At 40.0% G+C, this 14,588-nt stretch overlaps 1 protein-coding gene across 2 annotated transcripts in view; it reads right to left on the minus strand.

The window, feature by feature from the left end:
- Window positions 1-14,588, minus strand: part of LOC133577155 (V-type proton ATPase subunit C 1-A) — a 47,315-nt gene that overhangs the window by 17,445 nt on the left and 15,282 nt on the right. For both annotated transcript variants that reach the window (XM_072912592.1, XM_072912591.1), the window contains exons 3-7: window positions 13,556-13,623; window positions 4,935-5,020; window positions 4,772-4,866; window positions 4,626-4,717; window positions 4,389-4,487 (exon numbers count right to left, since the gene is read on the minus strand). In XM_072912592.1, the coding sequence (XP_072768693.1) occupies window positions 4,389-4,487; window positions 4,626-4,717; window positions 4,772-4,866; window positions 4,935-5,020; window positions 13,556-13,623 (440 nt within the window). The remainder of the gene's footprint in view (window positions 1-4,388; window positions 4,488-4,625; window positions 4,718-4,771; window positions 4,867-4,934; window positions 5,021-13,555; window positions 13,624-14,588) is intronic.

Genomic DNA, 14,588 nt, shown 5'->3' on the forward strand with positions numbered 1-14,588 from the left:
TGACTGTTTTTACTAAACTTTTGTTTTGAAGGGGGAATTGCAAACTTCCTGTTAATTTTTGCTGAAAGATGTCAGTGTATGAAATGTAGGTCTAAGTGAGACCTACATAGAGGTTTTTGTTTCATGTCTCTAAGACATTCCTACTGGGAGTTAGAGGCAGTTTTGTCTGTGTTTTCTTCCTAGGGGGCGCTAGAGCGCAATTTTGAGTTTTGGGGCTAGGTTTTTTTGATTACATCGCAATTGTTGCCAGTCCTGATGTGTGTGTCAAATTTGGTGAGTTTTGAAGCATGTTAAGGGGGTCAAATTACAGCTCAAAGAGGCGGCGGAATAATAATAATAAAACCTTACAATTACAATAGGGTCCTCTGTCCCAAAGGGACATTGCGGTCCCTAATTAAAGCTGCAAGCAGCATTGGTCGGGCCCGCGTATTTGGCAGGTGCTAGTCCTAAGTGTCCCAATACTTTTGTCAAGTTTTAGTCCCAAGTGTCCCAATACTTTTGTCTACTTTTAGTCTGAAGTGTCCCAAGACTTTTGTCTAGTGTACCTACCTTGTCTGCATTGTGTGGGCACGTTGGTGCTTCCTGCTTTTAAGCAGCCATCTTAAAAAAACAGCAGCGCAGCGGTTCTTTGAAGGCTCATAAAATCAAAACCGGAGCAGTTAGAAAAATTATTTCGATAACTTTTATTTGGAAGGGTTCAATCTCTCTCCTGTGTTATTTTGAAGCTGATACGACAAACGCGCTCAGAGGAGATAATGTTTGAAGAGAAGTGACCGGTTTATAAAAAAAAATGTGTTTTGAAGGGGAAATTGCAAACTTCCTGTTGATTTTTGCTGGGGGTTGTCAATATATGAAATGTAGGTCTAAGTGAGACCTACATAGAGGTTTTTGTTTCATGTCTCTCTGACCTTCCCAGTGGGAGTTACAGGCAGTTTTGTCATTTTTTTTCTTCCGAGGAGCAGTTTTTTCTGCGTTTTATTCAAAAATTGCGCTATTTTGAGATTTGGTGTTAGGTTTTTTTATTAGATCGCAATTTTTGCCAGTCCTGATGTGTGTGTTCAGTTTGGTGAGTTTTGAAGCATGTTAAGAGGGTGAAAATACAGCTCAAAGAGGCAAAAGTGACTGTTTTTAGTACTTTTTTGTCTTGAAGGGGGAATTGCCAACGTCCTGTTGATTTTTGCCCGAGAAAATTAATTAATGAAAAGTAGGTCTAAGTAAGACCTACATAGAGGTTTTTGTTTCATGTCTCTACAACATTCGTACTGGGAGTTATAAGCAGTTTTCTTTCTAGGGGGCGCTAGAGCGCAATTTTGAGTTTTGGGGTTTGGTTTTTTGATAAAAAGTTTTGCCGTATATTACTGATGTGTGTGTAAAATTTGTTTTGAAGCATGCTAAGGGGGTCAAATTACAGCGCAAAGTTGCGGAAGAATAATAATAATAAAACCTTACAAATTCAATAGGTCCTTATGTCCCATTGCATAAAGGGAGTCCTTATACAATGGGCCATGCGGGCCCTAATTAGCAAAACAATATATAAACAAAAATATGTTAATACTATTTATTAATAGCGAATATATTTTTTAAATATATGTATACATTTTTGGAGGGTTTTTAAAGAAAATAAATCATATCATAGCAAATTATCCAATGACCTCATGGCGAGGATGGCCCCGACTCCACAGGTATTTTGACAATGTAGTGAAAATTGTTGCATCAGACCAGTTTTTCCTCCCAGGGAATCTAAGTTACTGGTCAATCCCAAGTTCTTTCGATGACATATATGCTGACTAAGAAGGACCATCATGACAGAATTGGAATATTTTTATACCAAAGCTTAACCAATACATTTATATCGGCTGCTCTAGTTGATCTAGGCATTCCAAGGGAAAAACCAACTTCTTCTCACACAAAGAAAACCCCCATCTCCCCCTTGCACCACTGATAAAAAACCAGTGGGTGTTGTATTTCACATTCCTGATGGTTAAAGACACTAAACAGACAATCTGAACACAAAGAGAGACTGGTAGAATACACAAAGGAAAAGTACTAGCTGATCAAACATTGCAATGTAAAAAGAAAGAACTCTTAAACATATATGCATCCTTCCACAAAACCTACATAATTAATGAGGGTCTGCATGATTTCATAAACATTGTTAGTAATTCAGGTTAATGGCCTTGAATTGCGGTACAGCATTTGTATATATTGCCCAATCCAAACAACCTTTCACACTCATGGTGCAACTAAACAAACACAAAAAGTCAACACACACATAACGCAACCTGCTCACTCAACTTTGTGCATGTTATATATTTTTTAAATATATGCATACATTTTTGGAGGGTTTTTAAAGAAAATAAATCATATCATAGCAAATTATCCAATGACCTCATGGCGAGGATGGCCCCTACGCCACAGGTATTTTGACAATGTAGTGAAAATTGTTGCATCAGACCAGTTTTTCCTCCCAGGGAATCTAAGTTACTGGTCAATCCCAAGTTCTTTCGATGACATATATGCTGACTAAGAAGGACCGTCATGACAGAATTGGAATATTTTTATACCAAAGCTTAACCAATACATTTATATCGGCTGCTCTAGTTGATCTGGCATTCCAAGGGAAAACCCAACTTCTTCTCACACAAAGAAAACCATCTCCCCCTTGCACCACTGATAAAAAACCAGTGGGTGTTGTATTTCACATTCCTGATGGTTAAAGACACTAAACAGACAATCTGAAGACAAAGAGAGACTGGTAGAATACACAAAGGAAAAGTACTAGCTGATCAAACATGGCAATGTAAAAAGAAAGAACTCTTAAACATATATGCATCCTTCAAACAAAACCTACATAATTAATGAGGGTCTGCATGATTTCATAAACATTGTTAGTAATTCAGGTTAGAGCGTAGGGTGAGACTGTAACTGAGCGTGCAGCGCCATGCGTTCTCCTCATGAGCAAAATTGAACTCTGTCTCTGCCTGATTCCTTGCTTTTTGTTCTGTTGAATACATAGTTCGATGCTTAAACCTGACAGTCACGGACATAAACAACAGTTGGGAGTGATAGCTCTCACATCTAATACAGCAACTTTGTGACGACTCAGCGTGCATTCACGGACTAGGTTCAACACATCCCATAGGTCTAAGAGTTCTTTCTTTTTACATAGTGTTGCGTTTTGGACCAGTTGTTCCTCCCAGGGAATTCAAGTCACAATTCGCTCCCAAGTTCTTTCCGACACTTAAAGCTGAGTTGAAAAACCACCAGAGACAGAATAGGTATTTTGTTGTATATTCTCAAAGCTTTGCCAATATACATTTTGATTGAGACCAGTCTAACCCTAGAACATTCTATCGCGCCTCCCAAAAATGGTCCGTCTTCCCGATCCCGCCACCCTCTCTCTCGTCCCATCTCTGTAGACAAAACAAATGCTAGTCAAAACACATTCCAAAGAACTCAAGGTTAACACACACAGTTTACTTGCAGACAGAGCGGCAAGAGAAGAAATGGAAAACACGAGCTGTTTTCAAATATGACTATGAAATAAAAGAAGTACAACTTAAATTCGGATATATGTAAATATCTGCCTCCGACATTCCCCCTTCAGATCTTCTAAAAAGATCTTTATCACTAGTACAACACTTCTATGTTTGATCAGATAGTACTTTTCCTTTGTGTATTCTACCAGTCTCTCTTTGTCTTCAGATTGTCTGTTTAGTGTCTTAAACCATCAGGAATGTGAAATACAACACCCACTGGTTTCTTATCAGTGGTGCGGGGGGGAGATGGGGGTTTTCTTTGTGTGAAAAGAAGTTGGTGTTTCCCTTGGAATGCCAGATCAACTAGAGTAGGCGATATGAATGTTAAAGTTAAAGCTAAAGTACCAATGATTGTCACACACACACTATGTGTGGTGAAATTTGTCCTCTGCATTTGACCCATCCCCTTTGATCACCCCCTGGGAGGTGAGGGGAGCAGTGGGCAGCAGCGGTGCCGCGCCCGGGAATCATTTTTGGTGATTTAACCCCCAATTCCAACCCTTGATGCTGAGTGCCAAGCAGGGAGGTATTGGGTCCCATTTTTATAGTCTTTGGTATGACTCGGCCGGGGTTTGAACTCACAACCTACCGATCTCAGAGCGGACACTCTCACCACTAGGCCACTGAGTAGGTATGTATTGATTAAGTTGATCTCCTGAAATTTCAGTAAAACTTGAAAATATTACAATTCTGTCTTGATGGTCCTTCTTACTCAGCATATATGTCATCGAAAGATCTTGGGATTGACCAGTAACTTAGATTCATGGTGATGTTCTTTGACACGGTCACAGCAGGTGAAAGGTAATGTAAATAATGACAGTGACATCAAGTGTAGAGTAGTCTACCTACTTGGGGACAACCACCAGCATGGTCACCAAGTACTCCGAGTCCAAAACGAAGTCGTCTTTCTTTACAATGTCAGCCAGACTCCTGGTTAACAAGCTGCCCCTGCAGGAACACACAAGTACTGCATGTTGTCTACGCAACTGATGCTCCCCAGTCACCAATAACACCTTCACAAACAACACTTACATTAATAACTCTTTCACCAACAAGCCTTTCATGGATAAAATAACCGACACTTACGCGTTCTTGCGTTCCAGGTTCTGCAGGTTTCCCTTCAAGTTGTTGTAGGCTGAAGCTCTGGCTTTCAGGTCGTTGTCTATCTGGGTGGCTTGCTGCAAAGCACGCTCGTTACAAGTTATCTCACACACGTTTGTGTATCTACCAACCTTGGAGATGATCTCGGAGATGTTCTTCAGAGATTGCTTGATGGGATACTTGGCCATGTCCCACTGGAACCTGGTGATGTAAGTGACCAGGTCCACTGCAGACACAATCAGTGGTCAGTGCAACCAGCGTGACACTCAGGACCGTGTCACCTCCACTTCTTACGTCCGTTAGCCAGCAGGTTCTCCTGGACTTTGTCTCGGCTGTCCTCCAGAACATCAGCCATGTACTGAGCCACCTTCTTCACCACGCTAAAACACACAAACTACATTTAAACATCATTGGAAAACACACAAACTACATTTAAACTAAGGCTGAAACGACGCGTCGACGTAGTCGACGTCATCGACGTCATCGGTTACGTAAATACGTCGACGCCATTTTTGTGCGTCGGCGCGTCGCATATTTACGTCACACTACTTTACTGTCATGGCGGAGCGCAAAGCAGACGATGCGAGCGAGGGGAAAAAAGCACGCCAAAAGTCGTCAAAAGTGTGGGAGTATTTCAATAAACGGCCTAATAATGTTGTTGTATGCACACTGTGTCGTGCGGAAATGGCCTATCATAGCAGCACAACGGCTATGAACGAACATTTGAAAAGAAAACCCCCGACAGCGTTCTTGCCATCACCATCAACAAGTCAATCGTCCGCGTGCGTATACGTTGTCATCATTACAAAAAAACATGAATGTGTCATTTGTATCTGCGTTGTAAATTCATAAACTAAAGCACCGTTTCGCTCTGAGAGGCGCGTTTGGCGTGCCTGTTCAGTGTTTACAAAGACGCGCTCCTCTTTAACGCTGTGGAGAGGCGGCGGCGGCGAGGCGGGGCTCGCCGGGAGCGACGCCGCAATCGTGCCCAGGTGCGCGATCCGCGCAGTTGGAAGAGAAAAGACTTTGTGTAAAATTAAAAGATTGTAAACCTGGCAAAGCCGTCTGGCGTTCAGTCTGTCGGTCCTGAAAGAACCCCACGGCACAAGACGTGTCACAAACGCTAACGTTAATTAGTTGTGCAAATACCTTTTACAACATTAACAGTTACATATACTATGTACAAACCAACAATTAACTTTCACTTTAATCATACTATCATTGTTGTGTTATTAAGCAAAATAAGCAATACTTTTACTTTTGTTGAAATGTTTACACTGTACACTTTTTTGTATTGGATGTTTAGCTTTATTTTTGCACATTTTAGCAAATAAGCAATACTTTTACTTTTGTTGAAATGTTTACACTTGTTACAGAATATTTCCGTTTTGCACTTTTTTGTATTGGATGTTTATCTTTATTTTTGCACATTTTAAAGCAAAATAAGCAATACTTTTACTTTTGAAATGCTTATACTATTCCAGAATATTAAGATTTGCACTGGATGTTTACTTTTATATTTGCACATTAAAAAGCAAATAAGCTACTTTTAATTTTGTTAAATGTTAAAAGTTTTAAATGTTTACATTGTTACAGAATATTTTGTCATGTTGTTGTCAATGTTGACTGAGTGGCCATACCTTTTTTTTTTGTAAATAAAAGCCATGCCTTTTGAAAAAACTGGCCTACATTTATTTTTTCCTCTTCATTTTAAATAAAAAAAATAATCGGTAAAAGGAAAAATAATCTATAGATTAATCGAAAAAAATAATCTATAGATTAACCGATTAATCGAAAAAAATAATCTATAGATTAATCGATAGAAAAATAATCGTTAGCTGCAGCCCTAATTTAAACATCATTGGAAAACACACAAGCTACATTTAAACATTGTAAAACACACAAAGTACATTTAAACATCATTGTAAAACACACAAACTCCGTTTCCATATGAGTTGGGAAATTGTGTTAGATGTAAATATAAACGGAATACAATGATTTGCAAATCCTTTTCAAGCCATATTCAGTTGAATATGCTACTAAGCAGTGTTGGGACTAACGCGTTACTGTAGCGCCGTTAGTTTCGGCGGTAACTAGTAATCTAACGCGTTATTTTTTTATATTCAGTAACTCCGTTACCGTTACTACATGATACGTTACTGCGTTATTTTACGTTACTTTTTATGTAGTATAAAGTGTGTTTTATCGGAGAGCTGCTCTGTCATCGTTCTGATTCTTCTTGTGTCACAAGCCGGAGAAGAGAGAGAGACATGCGCTCTGTGTGGGTGTGTGTGAGTGTGTGTGGGGGGGGGGCGTGTCTGATCATGGCGGAGCCAGAAGTCGAGTTTGCTAACATGGAGATATTTTCACTACTTTTCTTTTGTCGAGCACAAAGAAAATAACATTTTAGTTAAATGTAAATTGTGCTTTGGATCAAAAATGCCATCTACTGCCCAAAACAGCAATTCAAATCTGCTGAAACAAGCTACATAGCAACATGCTTCCACGAAGCTAGTAAAGAGAGACAGAGACTCTGATGCCACTTCACCTCCACCACCACCACCATTCACCGCTGAAGGTACACACTCTGTCAATCAATGTTCCCTCTAATTGTTCATGTGTGAGCAAATGCAAAAAGTCCCTGAGCATTGAGTGGAGTCCATGTGAGCAACTTTAGACGTGCACACTGTGGCTACACCAGCAGCACACCTGTCCCAAACCTCATTAAATAACAACTTACATCTCCATCCATCCATTTCCTACCGCTTGTCCCTTTCGGGGTCGCTGGAGCCTATCTCAGCTGCATTCGGGCGGAAGGCAGGGTACACCCTGGACAAGTCCCCACCTCATCGCAGGGCCAACACAGATAGACAGACAACATTCTCTTATTATTATAATCAAATGACAGCAGTCATTTCCATTTCTAATATAAGTGTTTAGGCCCACTTACAATGACAATAACAACAAATATTGTTTTTCATGAACTGTGTACTTGTATTGTTTGTCTGGGTGGAGGTCCTGCTTTGGAAATAATTTGTACCCCTTTCAGACATTGCATTTACCGGTAGTTCCCATTAAAACATTCACATGTTGCACAATGAGATGTAAGCAGGGGATCATGTGTACATTCCTGCAACTTCCTGTTTGTAAAAAATATATTTTTATTAGTATTTATTTAATATACTAACAGCATTTAATGATTAATATTTATAAATTAAGATTCCTAATAAATGACACTAGAATAAGCACATATTTGATTGGTAAATCATAGTGTAACGACCTGGAATGACACTTTATGTGTGGTGTTGGAGTTGTCCGACTTTTTGTGTGGCTGTAAACGCATCACTGGCTAAGTGCCATATGTGCAAGTGTTGGCGCACGTGAGAGAGCGAGCGGCAACTGTTGATATAACAAAGTTGCTTTTGGTCTGGTTTGTACTGCAGAAAATGACCAGTTTTGCTAGATATCATTTTTTTTTACTAATGTTTTGGTGATGTGTTTATGGCCGACAGTAAAGAGTTTTGCTCAGTAAAGTGATGGATGGAATTCATGTCCTCAAAGCGTCTCGACAGACGTTACAATATTTGAACAATGACGACGAAAACGGTTTTCTCTGTCGTGTCGAAAATTGTTATGCGCTTATTTTTTTATTTGATTTTGTGCGTGGCATAGATTTGCCGTGCGCAGAGGACGCTTGAGCAGTGCGCAATTGCACAGGCGCGCTCCTGAGAGGGAACGTTGCTGTCAATTCTCTTATATACTCTTTCATTCTAGACTTCTAGAGTGTTTGATTATCACATCACTCTAAATGTATAGACTATAAAGTTGACAAACATAAAGAGGGATGCTAGTGGGCCAGGCCAATCTTTCCTTATCTCTAAACTAAAACTGGGGAAATGTGTAGAGTGTTCTGGGTTTCAGACATGATTTTGTATAAGAATTACTTGAGGAAGAAAATGCCTGGTTAGACTTTGTGTATGTAGTGTGTGCCTTTCTTGCTTTACATCTATGCTGTTATTATGCTGTTTGTTACTTATGTACGTTATGTTGCAGCTATTTAAAATAGTTTTGTCAATTTGTTCTGGCCTGAAACAAATTGGCCTTTGTAACATATCTTTGTCTTTGTGTGTTGTATGTAGAGCACATGGCTTAGCAGAGTTGAGTGATGCAAATGCATGTCAAGTTGATCAACACATTGTATTATTCTCCACTACAATAACAGTACTGAAATGAAGGCTAAAAAGGCATTAATTGGAGCTTTAAAAAAAAAAAAAAAAAAAAAAAAAGTAACTAGTTACTTTTCACAGTAACGCATTACTTTTTGGTGTAAGTAACTGAGTTAGTAACTGAGTTACTTTTGAAATGAAGTAACTAGTAACTGTAACTAGTTACTGCTTTTCAGTAACTAACCCAACACTGCTACTAAGACAACATATTTGATGTTCAAACTCATAAACTTTATTTTTTTTTGCAAATAATAATTAACTTAGAATTTCATGGCTGCAACACGTGCCAAAGTAGTTGCGAAAGGGCATGTTCACCACTGTGTTACATGGCCTTTCCTTTTAACAACACTCAATAAACGATTGGGAACTGAGGAAACTAATTGTTGAAGCTTTAAAAGTGGAATTCTTTCCCATTCTTGTTTTATGTAGAGCTTCAGTCGTTCAACAGTCCGGGGTCTCCGCTGTCGTATTTTACGCTTCATAATGCGCCACACATTTTCGATGGGAGACAGGTCTGGACTGCAGGCGGACCAGGAAAGTACCCGCACTCTTTTTTTTTTTTACAAAGCCACGCTGTTGTAACACGTGCTGAATGTGGCTTGGCATTGTCTTGCTGAAATAAGCAGGGGCGTCCATGAAAAAGACGGCAGCATATGTTGTTCCAAAACCTGTATGTACCTTTCAGCATTAATGGTGCCTTCACAGATGTGTAAGTTACACATGCTTTGGGCACTAATGCACCCCCATACCATCACACATGCTGGCTTTTGAACGTTGCGTCGATAACAGTCTGGATGGTTCGCTTCCTCTTTGGTCCGGATGACACGATGTGGAATATTTCCATAAACAATTTGAAATGTGGACTCGTCAGACCACAGAACACTTTTCCACTTTGCATGAGTCCATCTTAGATGATCTCGGGCCCAGAGAAGCCGGCGGCGTTTCTGGGTGTTGTTGATAAATGGCTTTTGCTTTGCATAGTAGAGCTTTAACTTGCACTTCCAGATGTAGCGACCAACTGTATTTAGTGACAGTGGTTTTCTGAGGTGTTCCTAAGCCCATGTGGTGATATCCTTTAGAGATTGATGTGGGTTTTTGATACAGTGCCGTCTGAGGGATGGAAGGTCACGCTCATTCAATGTTGGTTTCCGGCCATGCCGCTTACGTGGAGTGATTTCTCCACATTCTCTGAACCTTTTGATGATATTATGGAGCGTAGATGTTGAAATCCCTCAATTTCTTGCAATTGCACTTTGAGAAACGTTGTTCTTAAACTGTTCGACTATTTGCTCACACAGTTGTGGACAAATGGGTGTCCTTTCTTGTGAATGACTGAGCATTTTTTGGGAAGCTGTTTTTATACCCAATCATGGCACCCACCTGTTCCCAATTAGCCTGCACACCTGTGGGATGTTCCAAATAAGTCTTTGATGAGCATTCCTCAACTTTATCAGTATTTATTGCCACCTTTCCCAACTTCTTTGTCACGTGTTGCTGCCATCAAATTCTAAAGTTAATGATTATTTGCAACAACAAAAAATAAAGTTTATGAGTTTGAACATCAAATATGTTGTCTTTGTAGCATATTCAACTGAATATGGCTTGAAAAGGATTTGCAAATCATTGTATTCCGTTTATATTTACATCTAACACAATTTCCCAACTCATATGGAAACGGGGGTTTGTACATTTAAACATCATTGTAAAACACACAAACTAAGATATGGAAAATAATCTTTTTCTTCTAAAATGCAGTGGGTGTGGCTTATAAAGTACATTTGAACATCATTCTAAAACACAAACTACATTTGAACTAGGAATCAAGCGAATATTGGCGGCGATATTCGGCATTTTGACGTATATCAGTATCGGTCTCCATACAATATTTACACATCTGTCAAAGGTCCACGCCCCCTTTCTCTCCTTGCAGCGCTGGTGTCCTCTGCTCAGGGTGTTGTCCATGATTGGACACACACCTGCAAGTCCTGCCCTCACCCTGTCCTCTCTCTGCTCTCTATCGCCCTCTCCTCCTGCCAAGTGTATTGCAGCAATGAAACACAACTCCTACTTAGCAACATACACACACATTTCACAAGAATGTCATCGACAACGTACAAGCAGTACGAGACATATTTAGCTATTATTTTGGCTACATAAGTTTTAGGTGTTTATTGTGGTAGGGGACCACGGGGAAGACCCAGGACACGTTAGAGAGACTGTGTGTCTCAGCTGGGGAGAGGGATGTCTGGGCTTCTCTGCTTAGGCTGCTGCCCCCGCGACCCCACTTGAAGATGGATATATATATACACACACACACAGGTAAAAGCCAATAAATTAGAATATTTTGAAAAACTTGATTTATTTCAGTAATTGCATTCAAAAGGTGTAACTTGTACATTATATTTATTCATTGCACACAGACTGATGCATTCAAATGTTTATTTCATTTAATTTTGATGATTTGAAGTGGCAACAAATGAAAATCCAAAATTCCGTGTGTCACAAAATTAGAATATTACTTAAGGCTAATACAAAAAAGGGATTTTTAGAAATGTTGGCCAACTGAAAAGTATGAAAATGAAAAATATGAGCATGTACAATACTCAATACTTGGTTGGAGCTCCTTTTGCCTCAATTACTGCGTTAATGCGGCGTGGCATGGAGTCGATGAGTTTCTGGCACTGCTCAGGTGTTATGAGAGCCCAGGTTGCTCTGATAGTGGCCTTCAACTCTTCTGCGTTTCTGGGTCTGGCATTCTGCATCTTCCTTTTCACAATACCCCACAGATTTTCTATGGGGCTAAGGTCAGGGGAGTTGGCGGGCCAATTTAGAACAGAAATACCATGGTCCGTAAACCAGGCACGGGTAGATTTTGCGCTGTGTGCAGGCGCCAAGTCCTGTTGGAACTTGAAATCTCCATCTCCATAGAGCAGGTCAGCAGCAGGAAGCATGAAGTGCTCTAAAACTTGCTGGTAGACGGCTGCGTTGACCCTGGATCTCAGGAAACAGAGTGGACCGACACCAGCAGATGACATGGCACCCCAAACCATCACTGATGGTGGAAACTTTACACTAGACTTCAGGCAACGTGGATCCTGTGCCTCTCCTGTCTTCCTCCAGACTCTGGGACCTCGATTTCCAAAGGAAATGCAAAATTTGCATGGTTGGGTGATGGTTTGGGGTGCCATGTCATCTGCTGGTGTCGGTCCACTCTGTTCCCTGAGATCCAGGGTCAACGCAGCCGTCTACCAGCAAGTTTTAGAGCACTTCATGCTTCCTGCTGCTGACCTGCTCTATGGAGATGGAGATTTCAAGTTCCAACAGGACTTGGCGCCTGCACACAGCGCAAAATCTACCCGTGCCTGGTTTACGGACCATGGTATTTCTGTTCTAAATTGGCCCGCCAACTCCCCTGACCTTAGCCCCATAGAAAATCTGTGGGGTATTGTGAAAAGGAAGATGCAGAATGCCAGACCCAAAAACGCAGAAGAGTTGAAGGCCACTATCAGAGCAACCTGGGCTCTCATAACACCTGAGCAGTGCCAGAAACTCATCGACTCCATGCCACGCCGCATTAACGCAGTAATTGAGGCAAAAGGAGCTCCAACCAAGTATTGAGTATTGTACATGCTCGTATTTTTCATTTTCATACTTTTCAGTTGGCCAACATTTCTAAAAATCCCTTTTTTGTATTAGCCTTAAGTAATATTCTAATTTTGTGACACACGGAAGTTTGGATTTCCATTTGTTGCCACTTCAAATCATCAAAATTAAATGAAATAAACATTTGAATGCATCAGTCTGTGTGCAATGAATAAATATAATGTACAAGTTACACCTTTTGAATGCAATTACTGAAATAAATCAAGTTTTTCAAAATATTCTAATTTACTGGCTTTTACCTGTATATATATATATATATATATATATATATATATATGGTACTACAGTATGGATATATAGTACTACAGTATGTATACATGGTACTACAGTGTATGTATACATAACACGCACGCACGCACGCACGCACGCACTCTCACACACACACACACACACACACACACACACACACACACACACACACACACACACACACACACACACACACACACACACACACACACACACACATAAGCCTAAAATAGCACAACAGAGACCCCCGGACTGTTGAACAACTTAAGCTGTACATCAAACAAGAATGGGAAAGAATTCCACCTGAGAAGCTTCAAAAATGTGTCTCCTCAGTTCCCAAACCTTTACTGAGTGTTGTTAAAAGGAAAGGCCATGTAACACAGTGGTGAACATGCCCTTTCCCAACTACTTTGTCACGTGTTGCAGCCATGAAATTCTAAGTTAATTATTATTTGCAAAAAAAATAATAAAATTTATGAGTTTGAACATCAAATATGTTGTCTTTGTAGCATATTCAACTGAATATGGCTTGAAAAGGATTTGCAAATCATTGTATTCCGTTTATATTTACATCTAACACCATTTCCCAACTCATATGGAAACGGGGTTTGTACATTTGAACATTTTAAACTAAATTTGAACATTTTAAACTACATTTGAACATTTTAAAGTACATTTGAACATCTTTAAACTAAATTTGAACATTTTAAAGTACATGTGAACATTTTAAACTACATTTGAACATTTTAAACACCAAATGCGAGGAGTAAAGCAGACCTCTCCACAAAGGTGTCCAACTTGGCCAGCTCATCAGACAAGCCCACCAAGACGTCCAGCGTGCCCACCTGGAAGAGACAGCAGCAAATAAACAACAGCACCCTGCTGTGAGCTGGGGCTGTAACGGTGTAATGATAAACCACAGTAACATTCTTGACGCTTAGTAATACCGTTTCAATTTTGAACTCCCGAAAAAACGTCATTTATTAATGCACTTTAAGCAAGACGGCTTACTTCCTGGAAACCAAGTATTAGCAGCACTGGTGCATGCACACTAGTGCCGCCTGGCTTGAAAATCATGGTGGACAAACTACACAGACTTTGCTACAAAGATTTCCCCTTGGAGTAAACAGAGCCGAACACTTGATTTAACTTCAAGTCTCGCCGTGCGTTTAAGAGACACCGCTATGTTTAGATGGAGACAAGTGTGGACAATATTGTCCAGACAGGTATCACTCCTTTTTATTTTTGTTGGGCAAACTGTTGTACTGAACCACTCGGAGGCGTTGGAGAAGAACAAAGCTTGTTTATTAGACTTCATCTTCATTAGCCAAACTGCTTTGAGTTTTATATTAATATGAAAAAGTAAACACCTGGCTTTCTTTTTACATTACTTGTGTTTTGTTCATTTCAAAAAACATTCATGTGACACATCATTTTGTTCATGTGTTATTGTGTGTAGTGTGTAAGTGTCCCAATACTTTTGGCAAGTGGTAGACCTAAGTGTCCCAATACTTTTGTCTACGTTTGGTCCGAAGTGTCCCAATACTTTTGTCCAGTTCTAGTCCTAAGTGTCCCAATACTTTTGTCAAGTTGTAGTCCTAAGTGTCCCAATACTTTTGTCTACGTTTAGTCCGAAGTGTCCCAATACTTTTGTCCAGTTGTAGTCCTAAGTGTCCCAATACTTTTGTCTACGTTTAGTCCGAAGTGTCCCAATACTTTTGTCCAGTTGTAGTCCTAAGTGTCCCAATACTTTTGTCAAGTTGTAGTCCTAAGTGTCCCAATACTTTTGGCCAGTGTAAGTGTCCCAATA

This window comes from Nerophis lumbriciformis, linkage group LG37 (genome assembly GCF_033978685.3).
Source record: "Nerophis lumbriciformis linkage group LG37, RoL_Nlum_v2.1, whole genome shotgun sequence".
Lineage (NCBI taxonomy): Eukaryota > Metazoa > Chordata > Actinopteri > Syngnathiformes > Syngnathidae > Nerophis > Nerophis lumbriciformis.